Source organism: Leucoraja erinacea, chromosome 12 (genome assembly GCF_028641065.1).
Source record: "Leucoraja erinacea ecotype New England chromosome 12, Leri_hhj_1, whole genome shotgun sequence".
NCBI lineage: Eukaryota > Metazoa > Chordata > Chondrichthyes > Rajiformes > Rajidae > Leucoraja > Leucoraja erinaceus.
The window spans coordinates 2812010-2831702 of record NC_073388.1 but is presented as its reverse complement, the minus strand read 5'-3'; the positions used below and the strand labels follow the sequence as shown (position 1 = coordinate 2831702).

At 40.0% G+C, this 19693-nt stretch overlaps 1 protein-coding gene across 7 annotated transcripts in view; it reads left to right on the top strand.

Annotated features, from left to right (window-relative positions):
• LOC129701999 (U2 snRNP-associated SURP motif-containing protein-like) overlaps positions 1-19693 on the top strand; it is a 48004-nt gene that overhangs the window by 11698 nt on the left and 16613 nt on the right. For 6 of the 7 annotated variants that reach the window (XM_055643463.1, XM_055643464.1, XM_055643466.1 and 3 more), the window contains 14 exons: positions 483-610; positions 2790-2857; positions 3982-4103; positions 4400-4479; positions 4584-4749; positions 6493-6701; positions 9180-9223; positions 11735-11839; positions 11925-11991; positions 12093-12262; positions 14555-14717; positions 15010-15089; positions 15168-15255; positions 16391-16519. In XM_055643463.1, coding sequence (XP_055499438.1) covers positions 483-610; positions 2790-2857; positions 3982-4103; positions 4400-4479; positions 4584-4749; positions 6493-6701; positions 9180-9223; positions 11735-11839; positions 11925-11991; positions 12093-12262; positions 14555-14717; positions 15010-15089; positions 15168-15255; positions 16391-16519 — 1619 coding nt within the window. Of the gene's footprint in view, positions 1-482; positions 611-2789; positions 2858-3981; positions 4104-4399; positions 4480-4583; positions 4750-6492; positions 6702-9179; positions 9224-11734; positions 11840-11924; positions 11992-12092; positions 12263-14554; positions 14718-15009; positions 15090-15167; positions 15256-16390; positions 16520-19693 lie in introns of those variants that run through there. The other variant, XM_055643469.1, reaches the window with a different exon arrangement.

The following is a 19693-nucleotide window of genomic DNA, read 5'->3' as shown; positions in this document are numbered from 1 at the left end:
TTTGGATGTTCTTTCTCTAAATCATAGCTTATTGCTGTTCTTTTTGAATCCTAAATAAATGGAGACACAAGGGACTGCAGATGATGATTTACAAAAAAAAAAGTAATTCAGCAGGTCAGGCAGCACCCCTGGAGTACATTAATAGCCTTTTTGGTTGTTTCGCACCAGAGAGCAAATTGGCTCCGTCAAAAAATAGAGTTGTGTTGATTGTGTCCCAAGAAATGTTTATGCTTAGCAAGAGGTTCACGAGTAGAATGTCAACATATATTTAAGCTTGCACATTGAGAGTTTTTCACCGATTAGATATCATAGAAAAAGTGCTATAACTTATTTCTGTCCCATTGAATTACTAAAGGAACATAACGTTTGGGATTTTATTTGCAAGATTACTGTAGCATTCAACTTGACTGCCACTGAATGTTTGGACATTCTGCATATTTGGTAAATCTGCATTTTTCAAATTCAATTTTTTAATTTTTCAGATGAAAACGAAAGGAGTGAAAGACGAGCAAAACTCTATAAACCTAAGGCTAAGTTTGGTGAAATAAAAACTTCACAGCAAGAAGTACCTTGTGCACCACCTGCTGTTTCTGCTGAAGCAAAGAAACCTGTAAGTTTATGTAGGAAAGAACTGCAGATGCTGGTTTACATCGAAGAGAGAAGGGATGAGTGATGTTTTGGGTTGAGACCCTTCTCCAGGCTGATGTCAGTGGAGGGGGTGGACAGAGATAGAATGTAGTCGGCGACAGTAAGACTGGATCTAGGGAGACAGAGGAACAGAAATAAATTAACATTAGGCGAGAAATAGTATTGGGTAAACTGATGGGACGAAAGGCTGATAAATCCCCAGGGCCTGATGGTCTGAATCCCAGGGTACTCAAGGAGATGGTTCTAGAAATTGTGGACACATTGGTGATCATTTTCCAATGTTCTATAGATTCAGGATCGTTTTTTGTGGATTGGAGGTTAGCTAATGTTATCCCACTTTTCAAGAAAGGAGCGAGGAGAGTAAACGGGGAATTACAGACCAATTAGCCTGACATCGGTGGTGGGGAAGATGCTGGAGTCAATTATTAAAGAAGTAATAACGGCGCATTTGGATAGCAGTAAAAGGATTAGTCCAAGTCAGCATGGATTTATGAAGGGGAATTCCTGCATGACTAATCTTCTGGAATATTTTGAGGATATGACAAGTAAAATGGATGAAGGAGAGCCAGTGGACATAGTGTATCTGGACTTTCAGAAAGCCTTTGATAAGGTCCCACACAGGAGATGAGTAAGCAAAATTAGAGCACATTGTATTGGGGGTAGGGCATTGACATGGATAGAGAATTGGTTGGCAGACGGGAAACAAGGAGTAGGAATAAACGGGTCCCTGTCAGAATGGCAGGCAGTGGCGGGTGGAGTGCCGCAAGTCTCGGTGCTGGGGCCGCAACTATTCACAATATATATTAATGATTTAGATGTATTCTGCCAAAACAGAAACTGGAGGAGCAACAAAGTTTGATCAAATAGGTACTTTTTAAAGGCGAAAGGAGTAATGGATTAATTCCTGAATATACTGATTAGAAGCCAGTACTGGGATGAAGGGAGTGATGAACAAGAGGATAGCGCTGGTATTAGTTATTTGAGTAATATTATTTAATTAGTATTCTGTTTTTGATGTAGGGAGGTAATGCTTCGGTTATAGAAGGTATTGCTAGAACAACATCTGGAGTTCTAACTCCTACTGGTGGTTTCATTTGAGTATATAAGACTTGCTCGATTAATGCCTGGACTAGGCAGATTGTCTTTGAAAGAAAGGTTCAATCCCTTAAATTTTTGGGGAAATATTCCCCTCCCCTTACACCACTTGAAAGAGATTGTGATATTGACTTCCTGGTCCACCCTTGCTTCTCACCTATCATTCCCTGTCATATGCCACTTTCTTAAACAACTGCAAAACGTGCAAATCTTCACCTCTTTCCCCCACAGTCCAGGGGTCAAACAATCTTTCCAGGTAGAGCAGTTAGTTACTTACACTTCTTCCAATCTAGTATACTGTATTTGGTGTGCACAATATGGCCTCCATTGGAAAACCAAAGGTAGATTGGATGATTGTTTTCTGAAGCACGTGAGCTAAGCTTGCAGAGGTGATCCTTAGCCACTTTGAATCATCATCCCAGTCCCAGCCTGAGTTTTATATCTGTGGCTTCCAGCAATGTTGCAACAAGCCCAATGCGTGCTTATGGGACAGCGTGTTCTGTCTGAGCATGCTGCAGCCTGCAGGGCTCAATATCAAATATCACGTTAACTTTACATAACTCACACTTTCTATCTATTTGTACAAGAACTGGCCCATCCTTTTTTTTTGTAGAGTCTGGCAAGCTCATGAGGTGGGGTGGCATTATTTAACCCTATTGGGGTGAATCCTTTGTTCCCCCCATTACTTTTCCACACCTTCTTTGCTAGATTAACTTGTTTTCTCTTTTTCTTGGTTCTGATGAAGAATCCCAAGCCTGTATGGTTAATTGTGAATCAGTTTGAAGAAGGGTCTTGACTCGATTCTTTCTCTCATTCCTTCTCTCCAGAGGTGCTGCCTGTCCTGCTGAGTTACTCCAGCATTTTGTGTCTACCTAAGGTTAATTGTTTCTCTTTCCACAGATGCTGTCTGACCTGATGAATTTTTCCAGCATTTTCTTGTTTATTTCAAATTTGCAGTACCTGATTGATGTTTGATTTCCGTTTACTTTGAGTATATTTAATTGTAATTCTGTACATGAGTGACTTATTTTCTTTTGTTCATTTAGATTGTCAAAAAAGTAAAAGATGAAAAAAAGAAGAGTAATTTGGAAATATTCAAAGAAGAGCTCAAGCAGTAAGTCAAATGAAATGTGTATTTAGTCATATTCTCATAACGACGGGGCAATCCCCAGATTGTGTAAAGGGCCTGTCCCACTACGGCGACCTAATTGGCGAGTTTAGAAGAGTTTTCCCTCGACTCGTACTCGCAGCATGGTTGACACGAGGTCCTAGGAGATCTTTGTAACTCTCCTTCATGCTTGAGAGTAGTCCCCACGTACTCGAGACCTCAGCTAGGTCGCCGTGTTTTTTTCAACATGTTGAAAAATGCCCGCGATGAAAAAAAAGTCACCATGGAAAAAATTGATATTTTTTACTCGTAGGTTTAGTCGAGGTAGGTCATAGTAGGTCGTAATGATATCGTTGGTAATCAAAGGCAAGCAAAGCTAATCGAAGGTGGTCGAAGGTAAAGCTCGTTGAGGAAAAAAAGGTAAGTAAACCGACCGGTAATGTTAAATGCATGGCTTCTTAAAAGTGTCTCCACTCCCTTCCCCCCCCCCCCCCCCCCCCCTCTCCCCTTCTTCTCTCCACCCTTGCGCCCTTTAAAGCACTTACCGTTACTGTGCCAGCCGTCTTTTATCTTCCTGTTCATCGTGGATGTGAATTTCAAACTGTGCTCCCCCGATTTCCCTGGTCCCCGCCTTTGCAATGTGTTTGTGTGTGTGTGCGCAGACGGTCGATCCGGCTCGCAGTTTCATCGTTGACGGTCAATCCAGCTCAAGGTTTTTCAGGCGAGTGCCCTCGAGCTTCAAGGTCGAAGACAGTCGCTGGAAAGTCGCATTAGTGGGACAGGCCCTTAAGTGATGTATTATTGAGAAATATCTGTAAGCTGTTTTTTCCTTGTGAGAAACTTTGTTTTCTGTAGCTACCCATATCGTACTGCTTCACATACATATTAATTCTTTCCCTTCTTTGAATAATCATCCTACATCTTCCTAAAATTAAACTATATCCAGTCATTAATGGATACCATGAAAAATGCTATAGAAATATATGGAAAAATTATATTACAATCGGATTTCTGTAAGTAAAGTTCTGTGCTTCGAGAGCCCATACTATATTAATAGAAATGTTTTTAACAGATGTAGAATTGAGTATTGATAACACATTATTTAGAGTGGTTTCTTTAATTACCCACAGGATTCAAGAAGAGCGTGAAGAGAGACATAAAAATAAGAGGAAGGTGAAGGAAGGAAATTTAAGACCAAGTAGATTTGAGCCAATGCCTGCTGAAGTTGAACAACAAATGAACAGACGTGTCTGTAAGCACTCACCTGACTATTTTGATTCACAATAGACTGTTAATGGTATAATTTGTCAAAAGCAAAGTTAATTGTAGTGTGACATTGATTTGAATACCAATTATCAAAAGAATTACCCTCTTTTTTTAATTTGTGTTTATGTATCCAAACTAAGTTACATATTTTAATCAGGGTATGAAATATCTTGTAATTTAAGCAACTTTAGCATCGTAACACATCTTAGGCACAAGAAAAGCACTTGTACATTGCATAAATAAAAATACTGTTCTGAGTTTAATTTTTACCATTGCATCTAGTGCTCGATGAGACTCCAGGATCATATGATTCAGGGGATCCCCATACTACAAACCTGTATGTTGGCAACATAAACCCACAGGTATCGTCAAAATTCTATTACAGTTTGTAATGCATAATATACCTGACTAGTGAAAATCCATTTCTTTTAACAACGTAGTTTTAAGTTTTCTGTTTCGCTGTTAGATGGACGAAGAGATGCTTTGCAAGGAGTTTGGTAAATATGGACCTTTGGCAAGTGTAAAAATTATGTGGCCTAGAACCGAGGAGGAGCGAGCTCGACTACGAAATTGTGGTTTTGTTGCCTTTATGAACAGAAAGCATGCGGATAAAGCCCTTAAATCTCTCAATGGTGAGTAAAATACATTTGGAAGTTCATCTGTACTAATTAGAGTATTGAAATTAAACATGCATTTACAGCAGGCAGTGAAGAAAGCTAATGGCATGTTGGCCTTCATAACGAGAGGATTTGAGTTTCGGAGTAAAGAGGTCCTTCTGCAGTTGTACAGGGCCCTGGCGAGACCACATCTGGAGTATTGTGTGCAGTTTTGGTTCTCCTAATTTGAGGAAGGACATCCTTGCTATTGAGGTAGTGCAACATAGATTCACGAGGTTAATCCCCGGGATGGCGGGACTGTCATGAGGAAAGATTGGAAAGACTGGGCTTGTACTCACTGGATGTGAGGGGATCTTATAGAAATATATAAAATTATAAAAGGACTGGACAGGCTAGATGCAGGAAAAATGTTCCCAATGTTGGGGGAGTCCAGAACCAGGGGCTACAGTCTAAGAATAAAGGGGAAGCCATTTAAAACTGAGATGAGAAAAAGCATTTTCTCCCAGATACTTGTGAATTTGTGGAATTCTCTGCCACAGAAGGCAGTAGAGGCCAATTCACTGGATGAATTTAAAAGAGAGTTAGATAGAGCTCTAGGGGCTAGCGGAATCAGGAGATATGGGAAGAAGAAGGCAGGCACGTGTTACTGATTGTGGATGATCAGCCATGATCACAATGAATGACGGTGCTGGCTCGAAGGGCCAAATGGTCACCTGCACCTATTGTCTATGTATCTATGGATATGGTACTTGGGAGTATTACAAGATTGAGTGATCTTTTCTAAATTATGTTCAATTTGTGGTGAAGACGTACTTTGATTTAAATATCACAGGATTTTTAAGTGTGACTGATCGTAATTTTATTTTAAGTCAGAAAATGCCCTTGTGAATTTGGCAAAATAGTAGGTGAGCGGTGGTCTAGAAATTGCTGGAGTGCACCATCTGACAAAGACTGGTGGGAAATGGACATTTACCTTGTTTCCGGGTTGTATTATTTTTTTCACTCATTTATTGGAAATGGTAATGGGAAGATGATTGGTCATCTGTGATCTCATGAACGCTTGTCCAATTTCCTTAACTAAGTAAAGGTTTGAAAAGGAAATGAGAAAATGAAAACGGAACTGGAGTAAATTAGAGCTAATTTAGATTCAGATGAATAGAGGGAGTAAGAACAAAGTCAAAAGAAAGTTAACAGGTGCAACTTAGTGTTTGGCGTGAGAGTTTAGTTTAATTGTTCACTTTTTGTTTGTGCCATAAACCATTAATGACATTTTTATGTTGCGTATCCGATCCAGATATCTGCTGAGATCTGCATTAGTTTCTATGGCATAAATTCTAACACTTTGTGAGGAGGTTATGGAGTAGCTTTCTTCTTTGCAAAGGTAACAGCTGAGTTGTGAAAACGATCATCAAATTGTCCATGGCAATTCACACATTTCATGACATTATTCTTACTTCAATTAGCTGGGATGTTTCTGCACTAACAGTGGCAGGCACTGAGAACTTGACGTGATATTTCCAGCAATTTCTGACGCAGAATGTTTTGTGTATCTGATCTTTTTTAATTTAATGGAACATTTAAAGAAAAACAATAATTGGCTGACAGCAATTTAAGACTAGCTTTCTTTGATGTGATGGATTGAAATTACATTTGTTTGGGCATTTGTGGTGATTTTTCTGTTAAAGGTTTAAAATTAATACTTAAAAGGGAATCTAAACTCTCTGATGTGCTAAAGATCAAGTGTGGTCATGTTTGCAGGGAAATTTATAATGGGTTATGAAATGAAGCTGGGTTGGGGGAAGGCAGTGCCCACCCCTCCATACCCTATATACATTCCACCAGCTATGATGGAATTGACTCTTCCTCCTCCTCCATCGGGTTTACCTTTTAATGCACAGCCTAGAGCGAGGCTGAGGAACCCTGATATGCCACTCCCACCATCAAACTCCAAGGAGGAATTTGAGAAGGTAAAAAGATGTGAATGACTTATGTGCATGCTAGAGAATCAAAAGTTAAATACGTGTATAAAGATGTTACTGGCGTTGTAAGTATTTCATTTGTTTGAATGTTGACTTTCATTACTTGTTCTCTGCTTTTTGTAGTTATAGATTACAGTAGTTTTTGGAGTGTCTACAATGCGAAATGTCAAACTAGAAAGAAACTTGGGATTTATTGTATCTTCATAAGTCATAGTAGTAGAAGTGGGCTATTTGGCCCATCGAGTCTACTCCACCATTCAATCATGGCCAATCTATCTTTCCCTCTCAACCCCATTCAATTGCCTTCTCCCCATAATCCTTGACACCCTTACTGATCAAGTATTTGTCAATCTCTGCCTTAAAAATACCCAATGACTTGGCCTCCACAGCCATCTGTGGCAATGAATTCCACAGATTCACCACCCTTATTTAATTGTAAGTTTTGAAATTTGCCATCAGCAATTCATTTCAACTCAAAGTTAACACTTCTATAATGGAACACGGCTTTGCCAAGATTATAAACACCTTTGAACAAGTTGGATTTACAGTCATTTATCAGTTTTTCTTGGAGGCACTTTTCTGACAGGGTTATTTAGCAGCCATTGGTTATGAGAATAATACTTTGTGAGTTCCATGTTGATCTCCTAAGGTAGATGGAAATATTCCTCCAGTCTGTTGATCCTCAGGGATGTCTTTAACATATAAAGTTAATGGACCGATCAATAATTAGACATGAAAACAATTAGCATCTGTCCCCTTAGCATTTTCTGTTGGACATTAAAATTCTTAACTCAAGTACTCATCAGACTTCTCAAAAAGCAGTTCTACATCTTAAGCCCATCTGAAATATGTAATGTTTTTGTATGTTTTTATTCTTAAAAACAATAGACGATAGACAATAGGTGCAGGAGTAGGCCATTTGGCCCTTCGAGCCAGCACCGACATTCAATGTGATCATGGCTGATCATCCCCAATCAGTACCCCGTTCCTGCCTTCTCCCCGTATCCCCTGACTCCGCTATTTTTAAGAGCCCCGTCTAGCTCTCTCTTGAAAGCATCCAGAGAACCGGCTTCCACCGCTCTCTGAGGCAGAGAATTACACAGACTCCGCAAAAAGTTGGCCTTCAGAATCATTACTAGTCAATCCAACTGATTTTGTTATAATCCAATATTATTATATACTTTTAATTACAGAAACATGTCTTTGGGCTTAGTTGGTGTGTTCTAAAACTAATACTTAACACAAGCCACCTCCCATATACTTCATCTCAGTTCTACCTCCATTTGAAAGCAGCTTTGCTATTTAACTTCCTCATAGAAATTATTATATCGTCTTGTGTTAATGGACTCTAGATTAAAACGCTACACAGGTCCTCTCCAATTTGTATCATCAAATTACTTTTAATTTTAATGTCCTCTGACTAATCAACTTTTTAAATAAGGATGTAAACCTTTATATTGTTCTCTAAGTTCTCAAAACAACCATGTCATTTTCTTTTTGCATTTTCCCTTCTGCTTTGTATCCCTATTCTAATAGAGTGACAGTAATTGCGGTATTTTCAAGATTTACAGTTACTAACTAAATGCCCACACTCTTTATAAAGACACTTTTTTTAGTGTAAAATTTGAGCTCTACGACTAATGGTCAACTTTCACTGTACATAAGAACTAAAATACGACAAAGATGCACATTTTGCAGCGTTACAGTTTTTGTGATTATTTAAATTATTTCTGTGATGAAGAGAGAGAGATGATGTTTTCTCAGCACCAACCTTTTAATTAGATGCTAATCCTGACATATTGTTCCACCATTAACTCAGTTACAAATCCAATCAAAAATATCACATACAGAACATGATGAATACATTCTTTGCAGATTACTCTTTCCCAGTATTATGTGAACATGATCTTGTATTATTATTGCATAATAGTTTAAAACAAAATAGTTTTTTGTTTGATCTTCTGGGGTGCTATTGACCATATTGTTAAAAGAAATCTGCAATATTGCTGGACAATGTTGATCATAACCGTTATCATTTCTATCATTTTTCACATCCTGATTCCCACGATTCCAAGGTTATTTTAGTTTGTATTCTGATCCTCTGCATACATCCATATAGTGATATTTTAGAAATATTTCATGTGAGACCCAGCAACTGATGGTTGAATCCAGCAATACTCTGTAGAGTAAATATGTGCTGCTGAACAAGCAAGGGAACAGCAAGCTTTTTATCAGAATCCAGATGTATAGATTTTATGTTAGGCCAAATGCCCTGGTGAGTAAGCTGTTTTGGAATATTTGCTGCTGTACGTCTGTTTTGTTTTATATTAAACGTCAGCTAAACATAGCATTTAAATATCAACTGTTGTTTTTATTTTGTTCTTGATGCTGTATGTCCTGCAGTGTTTCACCAGCCAATACTCACATTCTTTATATTTTTACTATTTGATGTGACTTCATGTGCAGACTCTGTCCGAAGCCGTAGTCAAAGTGGTTATCCCAACAGAAAGGTACACTTTCAGTTCATTCTTACTACTACTGCTACTACGACTAAGCAGCCTATTTGCAACAAGACATTTAGTTAAACAAAAGGACTTTTTTTCTACACGTGCTTACGTGCCCTAAAAGATGAACCCCATTTCTGCGAGCAACAATAGAAATGTTCCTTTAATTCATGATCTGAAAGTGGAATTAATAATACATAGGGATGGCTTTTCTAAAATAACTCTTTAGAGTTAACTATTACAATTGTACAGTATTTACATAGTTTCATTAATTATAGTTAGGTTTTTTATACTAATATTAGTCGAGGTTTTAGAAGCTAATATGTTGTTGCAGAGGAGACCTATGCTTTGCTGTTGCTACGTAATTGGTTGAGTTTGTGCTGTGTTGTCTTGCTCAGAGGAATGGGGACTCTTGGTGCGTAATAGCTTTAAATCAAAACTCAGGGAATAGATTTCTGGATAGAGTGTGCCGTAATCACAGCGCAATGAATGGACCAGAGGAACAGGGGCTTGAAGTGGTGGCTTGCTGGTGCCTCAGAACGCTGAAATGAGTGGAGTCTGGTGCTGGTTTTCACTGTCCGTGCCAACAACCAAGGCTTCGTGGGATAACAAGGATGCACAAGCACGGTTTGAGCCTGTTAGCTCCTCACAGTTGGGTAGCCTTTACTGTTAGTAATCAACTCGGCCACATGAATTTATGGACACTTGATACTTTCAGGTAATACACTATAAATTACACCTATACTTATGTAGCAACTACATTGGATTTATGAAACCAACTTATAACATTAATCTGTTATTTTCAGATATTGTTATATTTTGTTATAACATTCTAAAAGGTTGTAAATATAAGAGCAATTTTGTTTTAAAGCTGCAATATAAGATGGTAAAACACCAAGAACATCCAGTATGCGAGCAAAATGTTTTGTCCTGAATATGTACAGCAGGAATAAAATGCATTTAACTCTAGTTAATTTTAGAGCTTCCATCCATTGTCTACATGTTCCTTCAATAGTATTATCTCTATAATAGCAAGTAATCATTGAGTAGTGTTTATGAAAGTCAGAACATTAAGCAATAGTTATCAGCAACAATTGACTCAATTGAAGTTTCCATTCTGCAAATGTATCCATATTTTCACTTTGCATGTGCACCAGGACACTATATCTAACCAAGTTACTGCCAAATAAATCACAGCTGTATATTGTGGCTTTAAAAGGTTTCATCAAGCGCTGAATGGTGTTAATATTTGACATTGTTCCTGATTTTCTACACAATGATTTCTCAGTTTTTTGGTTCTTGATATAAATAAGTGAAAATAAGCAAATGACCAAGAGAATTTGCCAAAAAAAAGTTCTGACATATTTGTTAGGCGAAACATTGAGTTTACAATTATCAGAGGGGAAGGTTGAGTAGTATAGTGAAAAATTCCATCATCATCAGGGACAAGAATTTAATTCCAGATCAATCAGTTTTGCCTGCTGGTGCAAGGTGGTGAGGTTTGGACAATCGTAACATGTTTCCCAGTGGGTTTGAGACAAAAGTAGTGAACTGGAATTTCAACTGGCAATAAAAATCCTACAATAGAAATTGCTGATGAATATTTGAATGAATAAGTTTATTGGCCAAGTATTCGCATACAAGGAAATTGCCTTGGTGCTCCGCTCGCAAGTGACAACATGACATAGTGACAGTTAAGAATAATACATAAAACATTAAACATTAATAATAAAACATTATTGATTAAACATGTGAATTAAATATAATACCAGAGCAAAAGGAGGCTACAGATTTTTGGTTATTGTGCAGAGCTACTACTCGTGGAAAAAAAAGCTGTTTTTATGTCTGGCTGTGGCAGCTTTAACAGTCCGGAGTCACCTTCCAGAGGGAAGTGATTCAAAGAGTTTGTGGCCAGGGTGAGAGGGGTCAGAGATGATCTTACCCACTCGCTTCCTGGCCCTTGCAGTGTACAGTTCGTCAATGGAGGGAAGGTTGCAGCCAATAACCTTCTCAGCTTTGGATGAGTCCTATCGTTTGAGCAGAACAGAGAAGCCGAACTTTACTCCATCTTTCCTATACTTACCCGGTGCTTATCCTGAGTGCCAAAAATAGAAATTGGTTCCATTCCCCAGAAATAGTGTCTTTCACACCAATATATACAAAATTAGTGCAACATAATTTTTTTTAATTAATCTTCTCAATGCAATTGCAAGAATATTGACTGTAGTAGCTGATAGTAGTAAGCAATGCAGTAAAAATATAGTTGGTTGTAGTTGTTGAAGTTTTCTGTTGGACTGTTGATCTGATTTATATATTTTGGAACATAGCCCCAATTGTTTTAAGATTGTGGATTACACTGAGAAAGGGAACAGCATCAACATCGAACCTTGTCTTATTTCTGTTGATTGAAATGTCAAAAGGACTCCACTTTTAAAAGTACCTCGTCATTTGCTTGTTTTGAGGATATATTTAACTGACTATTTTTGAACAGTGTTTAATTTTCTTTTATTCTATTAGGAATCTTTTGTGCCTAATTCATCGAATGATTGAATTTGTAGTTCGTGAAGGTCCAGCCTTTGAAGCTATAATTATGAATAGAGAAATCAATAACCCCCAGTTTAGGTAAATATGAATAATATTTTTTCGAATTTCTATGTGTATTAATGTGATGACATTTCTGACTCTTTCCTTTCAACAATTTCATCAGATTCCTTTTCAAGAACAAGGACCCAGCACACGTTTATTATAGGTGGAAGCTGTTTTCTATTCTTCAGGTAAAAAATAATGTATTTTAATTATTTTACATCAATATTATGCAAGCAATAAGCTTAATTAGTTTTCACGTATGAGGTGCTTATGCTATTTTGGTATTTAGGGTGATTCCCCAACAAAATGGCGACTGGAGGATTTCCGGATATTTAAGTGTGGTTCAATGTGGCATCCTCCACCCATGAATCCTTATTTGCAAGGCATGCCAGAGGACGGAGAAGGAGAAGTGCCTGTGGAACCAGAGGAGCCAGTGAAGAAAGGGCAACTGAAAGATGAGTAAGTTGATAACTGGATTTCCAATTGACTGTCTGAAGGAATTTCAACGTAACTGACTGTAGGAAGCTGTTAAAGGTATCTTATTAGGTAAAGGTAGACAAAAATGCTGGAGAAACTCAGCAGGTGAGGCAGCATCTATGGAGCGAATGAATAGGTGATGTTTCAGGTCAAGACCCCTCTTCAGACTGATGTGGGGGTGGGGAGGTGGGGTTGGGAAGAAGAAAGGAAGAGCAGCAGTCAGTGGAGGTGCAGTCATTGGTGTAAGGGTAGAGGAGAGGGGAGAGTACGCAACCTTGCGGTGCTCCCATGCTGAGGGTTTGCGGGTCCGAGATGTGCTTTCCCAGCCTCACATGCTGCTTCCTGTCTGTCAGGAAGCTGGTGATCCACCGACAGAGGGGTTCAGGCACAGTCAACTCAGACAGTTTGGACTGTAGTAGCTCTGGCACAATGGTGTTGAATGCAGAGCTAAAATCAATAAACAAAATTCTTGCATATGTCCTCTGAGGGTCTGAGGGTGAAATGCAGGCCCAGATTGACTGCGTCATCCACAGATCTATTGGCCCGATATGCAAACTGCAGAGGGTCCAGCAGGGGGTTTGTGATATTTTTCAACTTGGCCAGCACAAACCTTTCAAGGGTCTTCATGACTACAGATGTCAGTGCGACAGGGCTGTAGTCATTAAGACCAGTAATCCTTGCCTTTTTGGGTACAGGAACAATAGTAGAAATGGGGTGAGAATCCAGAAATCGGAGGGGCAAAGGGACTTGGGAGTACTGGTGCAGGATTCCCAAAAAATTAATCTGCAAGTCAAATCAGTAGTAAAGAAAGCAAATTCCATGCTAGCATTTATTTCAAGATGGCTTGTTTACATAAACAGGGTCGTAATGTTGAGGCTCTGTAAGGCGCTGGTACGGCCACATTTGGAATATTGTGAGCAGTTTTGGGCACCATATCTGAGGAAGGATGTGCTGGCTCTGGAGAGGGTCCAGGGGAGGTTTACAAGAATGATCCCAGGAATGAGTAGGATACCCTATGATTAGCATTTGTCAGCACTGGGCCTGTACTCGCTGGAGTTTAGAAGAATGAGGGGGGGAACTCATTGAAACATACAGAATAATGAAAGGGTTGGATAGAGTGGATGTGAAGTGTATGTTTTCACTAGTTGGAGAGTCTAGGACTAGAGATCGTAGCCTCAGAATTACCTTCTTTTAGGAAGGAGATGATACATTTCTTTAGTCAGAGGGTTGTGAATCTATGGAATTCTTTGCCACAGAAGACTGGAGGCCAAGTCAATGGATATTTTTAAGGCAGCTAGATAGATTCTCAATTAGTACAGGTGTCAAAAGTTATGGGGAGAAGGCAGGAGAATGGGGTTAGGAGGGAGAGATAGATCAGCCATGATTGAATGGCAGAGTGGATTTGATGAGCAAAATGGCCTAATTCTACTATCCTATGACCGTATGAAATGACAAATCTGGTGTCGGTTTCACAATGGCAGTGCATACTAAACTTTTTGCAGTGATTACAACTTGGCAGATTTGGCAAAATTATCAACATGTGTTTCTTTCATACAAAGGAGAAAACAGTGTTGACAATTAATAAGCAATTTGGCAATTAATTACATAACATGTTCTCATCACGTTACTGGCCGTTTTGCACAATATTCATAAGATAAATGATAGCAGAATTAGGCCATTTGGCTGATCAAGTCTATTCTGCTATTTAATCATGGCTGATCTACCTCTTCCTCCTAACCCCATTCTCCTGCCTTCTCCCCATAATCTCTGATACCACGTGTAATGATACACCACATTCTAACACCATTGTTTGCAACAAAATATGGATTATATTTTTGTATGATATTCATAAGAATATCAGTTGCAATCTGAATTTTACTCTGCAATTTTTAGTCATTTGTTAGATTATTGGGGTAAAGTCCAATTTATCATTCGAGGTTCTTGTCTTAATTACATTATAAATATCTTGCCAATTAATATATATTTTTACATCATTGTTCCAGTTTATAGTCTTTAAGCTAACAAACAGTGATAGGTCACAATGCTGGAGTAACTCATCGGGTCACACATGCTCTCTGGAGAAAATGATTAGGTGATGTTTCACGTTGGAACCCTTCCACAGACTTAACATAATATGTTTGTTTTAGGTTACACAATAGTAAACTAGGGATTTATTTCATGTTATAATTATTGTTTGTTTTGAAAATTGAGGTCAAGATTAAGCATATTTGAGTAAAGTTATAACATGTAGCTAACACACTCTAAAACTTGCAGGCAAAGAGATAAATTGGAGAATGTCTTGAGAGGTTTGGCACCTCATCGCAATGACATTGGTGATGCGATGGTCTTCTGTTTGAATAATGCAGAGGCTGCAGAGGAAATAGTGGATTGTATTGCAGAATCTCTGTCCATTTTACAAACTCCTCTGCAGAAAAAGGTAAACGTTAAAAAGTTTATTATCCATATATTGTTAAAGTATGTTAGAACTTAGCAGTTATTTAGAGCAGACGGTAGGTATGTTACCAATTGTATGAGAAAATATTGTCAATTTTGTGTGGTTAAAGTGGTGTAGTAAAATTTGCTTTTGACAAATCTGTTTTTGTGGATATGTTTAGTAATTTAGACAATGACATTTATTTTGTATCTTATTTGGCAATGGCCGATAATAAATGAGAGCTTTTGAAGTTTAAAAAAAAACTAACACTATGACATTTCAATTTCCATTGCAGATAGCAAGACTGTACTTGGTGTCTGACATCCTGTATAATTCCTGTGCAAAAGTTGCCAATGCGTCTTATTATAGGAAATAGTGAGTTTCATCTTCTTTATGTAAATTATTTTTGAGAAGCCATTGCTCATGTAACTTGGGGTTTTCTTCTTTCATTAGTTTTGAAACCAAGCTGCCTCAGATATTTACAGATTTACACGAAGCCCACAAAGTGATACAAGCGAGGCTTCAAGCAGAACAGTTCAAGGTATGGTTTTGGAACAGTCAAAACATTTAAATTGAAGGAAAGTACAGAGCAAAATTGGTGAAAACAATGCTAAAGCATAGGTTGAAATTATGTTTTTGGCTAACATATCTTATGGGAGTCGGGTGGGTAAGGGAGGGGGTTGTGATAAACCTTCGCAAGTTGTGACGACAACAATTTCCTTTCACTGAACTAAAGCTGTTGTGCCAATATCAGTGTTTTAAAACCTCATAAGTTCCCAAATAGCCCACCATTTAAGGTATCTGGCATAGTCATACAGCGTGGAAATAGGCCCTTCGGCACAACTTTCCATGCTGACCAATATGCCCCATCTACACTAGTCCCACCTGCCCGCGTTCGGCCCATATCCCTCTCAAGCTGTCCCATCCATGTACCTGTCCAATTATTGCTTGCAAAGTTGTGCCAAAGTGCATTGTCTTTCTGAACAATTAGAAACTGGGCTCAGTGATTAAAAATAAAAACAAAATGGTGGAACTACTAGTGCTGATGAAGGGCCATTGACCTGAGGGATTAACTTTGTTTCTCTCTCCGCACGCTACACGATCTGACTAATTCCAGCACACTACTTTTTTTTCAGATTTCCAACATCTGCAGTTCGATTTCCCATATGCTCAAATTTATTTGTCACAATATCCTTACAACATCTATGAAGGAGAAGCCCTTTTTTGTTAGGTTTCTGTCTCCTGTCATTAATTCCAGCTGGTTTTAATATCTTGTTGAGATTCATTTCCAGCTTTGATAGGTGTAACAGTACTGTATTATCTGTCCAGTCTGGCTGCATTTTAAAATATTTCTATTTCTCATTATATGAGGGATTTTAATAGGTTCTAAGTCAATTTACGGTATAGTTACAGAAATATTTGTAAAGGGCCTATCCATTCATAAGAGCAGCTATTTCTTAATTTGTATCTGAATTTTCCTTTGAGTCAATGGCAATGACTGCTCACTGGTTGGAACAGTGTTTTTGCTGGCATATTATGCTTTGTAAATAACTTGTTTCTCCACAGCTCGTATTTGTATACCAATATTTGACCCACCCTCCTTGGCAGTACTCATTTATAAGTATATTTAGGACAAAAATATTGATCTTGTAAATTTTAATTTTGTTTCTCTTTAGCAAAAGATAATGACGTGTTTTCGAGCATGGGAAGACTGGGCTGTTTATCCAGAGCCTTTTCTCATTAGGCTACAGAATATATTTCTTGGACTAATGAAACAGGATGAGGATGCAATGGAAAGGCCACTGGTATGTGCTGATGTTCCTTACTTTTTTATAATGCTGTTAAATGAAGAATGAGCATATTTACGAGGTTTATTTCACGTTTTTGCTCTTCACTGGAGACCACATTGTCGTTACTGAGTTAGAACATCAATAATTGGTGATTGTTGTACATCAGCCAAGTCTGATTTCCCTGTACCGACTCAAGCCAATTGTACATCCATTGCTGAGGGTCAGCCTTAATCTGATATTGATTCTTGAAATAACTGGTTCTATTATCCGTGTAACTATGAACTCGAGCCTTTATCTGATAGTTTACTTGCACAGTTATTATTTGCCATCAGTGATGGGAGACATTCGAAACATTTTGTTTATTAATAGAAATATTGATTTTCTTTTTCTTTAACCAAGATATTTTGTTCAGAAAATAACATCAGTGATAAGAAAATGACAATGGGTCACTGAAGCTTAACCTTGCAATATAATCTTACTCCTGTTGGCAGTCGTGTTTGTATTCTGCATATACCTATCTTCTTGCCTTTTCTCCAGCTTGGTATTCCAAAATTGATGGGTGTTTCCTGATACTTGTTCAGAAAGATACGTTCTTTGTTCCTATACACTGCACTCCCTCAATAGCAAGAATGTCCTTCCTCAAATTAGGAGACCAAAACTGCACACAATACTGCAGGAGTGGACTCACTAGGGCCCTGTACAACTGCAAAAGGACCTCTTCGCTCATATATTCAACTCCTCTTGTTATCAAGGCCAACATGCCATTCGCTTTCTTAACTGCCTGCTGTACCTGCATGCTTACTTTCATTGACAGATGAACAAAGATCCCCAGATCCCATTGTACTTCCCCTTTTCCCAACTTGACACCATTTAGATAATAATCTGCCTTCCTGTTTTTGCTACCAAAGTGGATAACCTCACATTTATATGCATTAAACTACACCTGCCATGCATCTGCCCATTCACCCAACCTGTCCAAGTCAACCTGCATTCTCATAGCATCCTCACAGTTCACACTGCCACCCAGCTTTGTGTCATCTGCAAATTTGCTAATGTTACTTTGAATCCCTTCAAATAAATAATTGATGTATATTGTAAATAGCTGCAGTCCCAGCACCGAGCCTTGCGGTACCCCACTAGTCACTGCCTGCCATTCTGAAAGGGACCCGTTAATGCCTACTCTTTGTTTCCTGTCTGGCAACTAATTTTCTATCCATGTCAGCACTCTACCCCCAATACCATGTGCCCTAATTTTGCCCACTAATCTCCTATGTGGGACCTTATCAAATGCTTTCTGAAAGTCCAGGTACACTACATCCACTGGCTCTCCCTTGTCCATTTCCCTAGTTACATCCTCAAAAAATTCCAGAAGATTAGTCAAGCATGATTTCCCCTTCGTAAATCATGCTGGCTCGGACCGATGCAGCTTTCTGCTTTCCAAATGTGCAGCTATTTCATCTTTTATGATTGATTCCAGCATCTTCCCCACCACCGATGTCAGGCTAACTGGTCTATAATTTCCTGTTTTCTCCTGCCTTTCTTAAAAAGTGGGATAACATTAGCTACCCTCCAATCCACAGAAACTGATCCTGAATCTATAGAACATTGGAAAATGAACACAAATGCGTCCACGATTTCTAGAGCCACTTCCTTAAATACCCTGGGCCGCAGACCATCAGGCCCTGGGGATTTATCAGCCTTCAGTCCCATCAGTCTACCCAACACCATTTCCTGCCTAATGTGGATTTCCTTCAGTTCCTCCGTCAACCCAGATCCTCTGGCCACTAGTTCATTAGGAAGATTGTTTGTGTCCTCCTTAGTGAAGACAGATCCAAAATTCAGAGGCAAATAAATAAATGATGTGTCTTTGTCCCAAACATATCTGAACCTCGTTTGTAGTACAGGTGCACAACCTTTTATCCGAAAGCCTTGGGACCAGACACTTGTCGGATTTCGGACATTTTCGGATTTCAGAATGGAAGATTTTTAGCGTAGATTAGGTAGGTAGCGCGGGCGGCTTGAAAAGTCTGGAGCAGCTGCCTCCTCCCCGGAGACCGGGAGAATCATTGCATAAATGTTAGTCAGTTAGTTTGGAGGGATTTTATGTGGTGGTGGTGGTGGTGTAGGGGTGAAGGGGGAAACTTTAATTCTTAGTCCCCTACCTACCTGGTCGGCGACTCCCAACCTCGCGGAGCTGGGGGCTCCGTCCGGCCGCGGGCGGCGCCGGTTGGAGCTCCGACCCCGGCAACTCTACCCCTGGCTGCGAGGCGCTCCAAATCCAGCGCGGCCCGCGGCCGGACGTCCCAGCTCCGAGAATGTCGGGAGTCGGCGGCGTCGCGAGCAATGCCTTACCGGGTCGCCGTGCGGCAAGCTCCGGAGCGCTGTGGCTGCCTTCTTCCAACATTCGCGGAGCGTCGCAGGATTTGGAGCCGTGGAGCTGGGGGCTCCGTCCGGCCGCGGGCGGCGCCGGTTGGAGCTCCGACCCCGGCAACTCTACCCCTGGCTGCGCGGCTCCAAATCCAGCGACGCTCAGCGATGTTGTGTGTCGGCGGCCACAGCGCTCCGGAGCTTGCCGCACGGCGACCCGGTAAGGCATTGCTCGCGACGCCGCCGACTCCCGACATTCTCGGAGCTGGGACGTCCGGCCGCGGGCCGCGCTGGATTTGGAGCGCCTCGCAGCCAGGGGTAGAGTTGCCGGGGTCGGAGCTACAACCGGCGCCGCCCGCGGCCAGACCGGCCACAGCGCTGCGGAGCTTACTGCACAGCGACCCGGTAAGGCATTGACCGCTCCCCGCCTCTCCGACCAGGTAGGGGACTAAGAATTAAAGTTTACCCCCTTCACCCCCCTTCACATAAAAGCCCTCCAAACTAACTGACTAACATTTAAGCAATGATTTACAGATGTTTAAGCGTCTCCCGGTCTCCAGGGAGGAGGCAGCCGCTACAGTAGTACAGACCTGGGTTGACCGTGGGTCATTTTGGGTCAAGTTTGGCGCCAAACGCGAGCTTTGGTGCGCAGACGACATCTGGAAAAAATGGCCGGTTTTCGGAGCTTTTCGGTTTCTGGAACACCGGATAAAAGGTTGTGCACCTGTATTTCAAAACTATAATTATAGGTCTGTGGGAACAAACCAATGACTGGTGTTTCCACGACCAAGAATCCTATACATAATTATTATCACACCACTT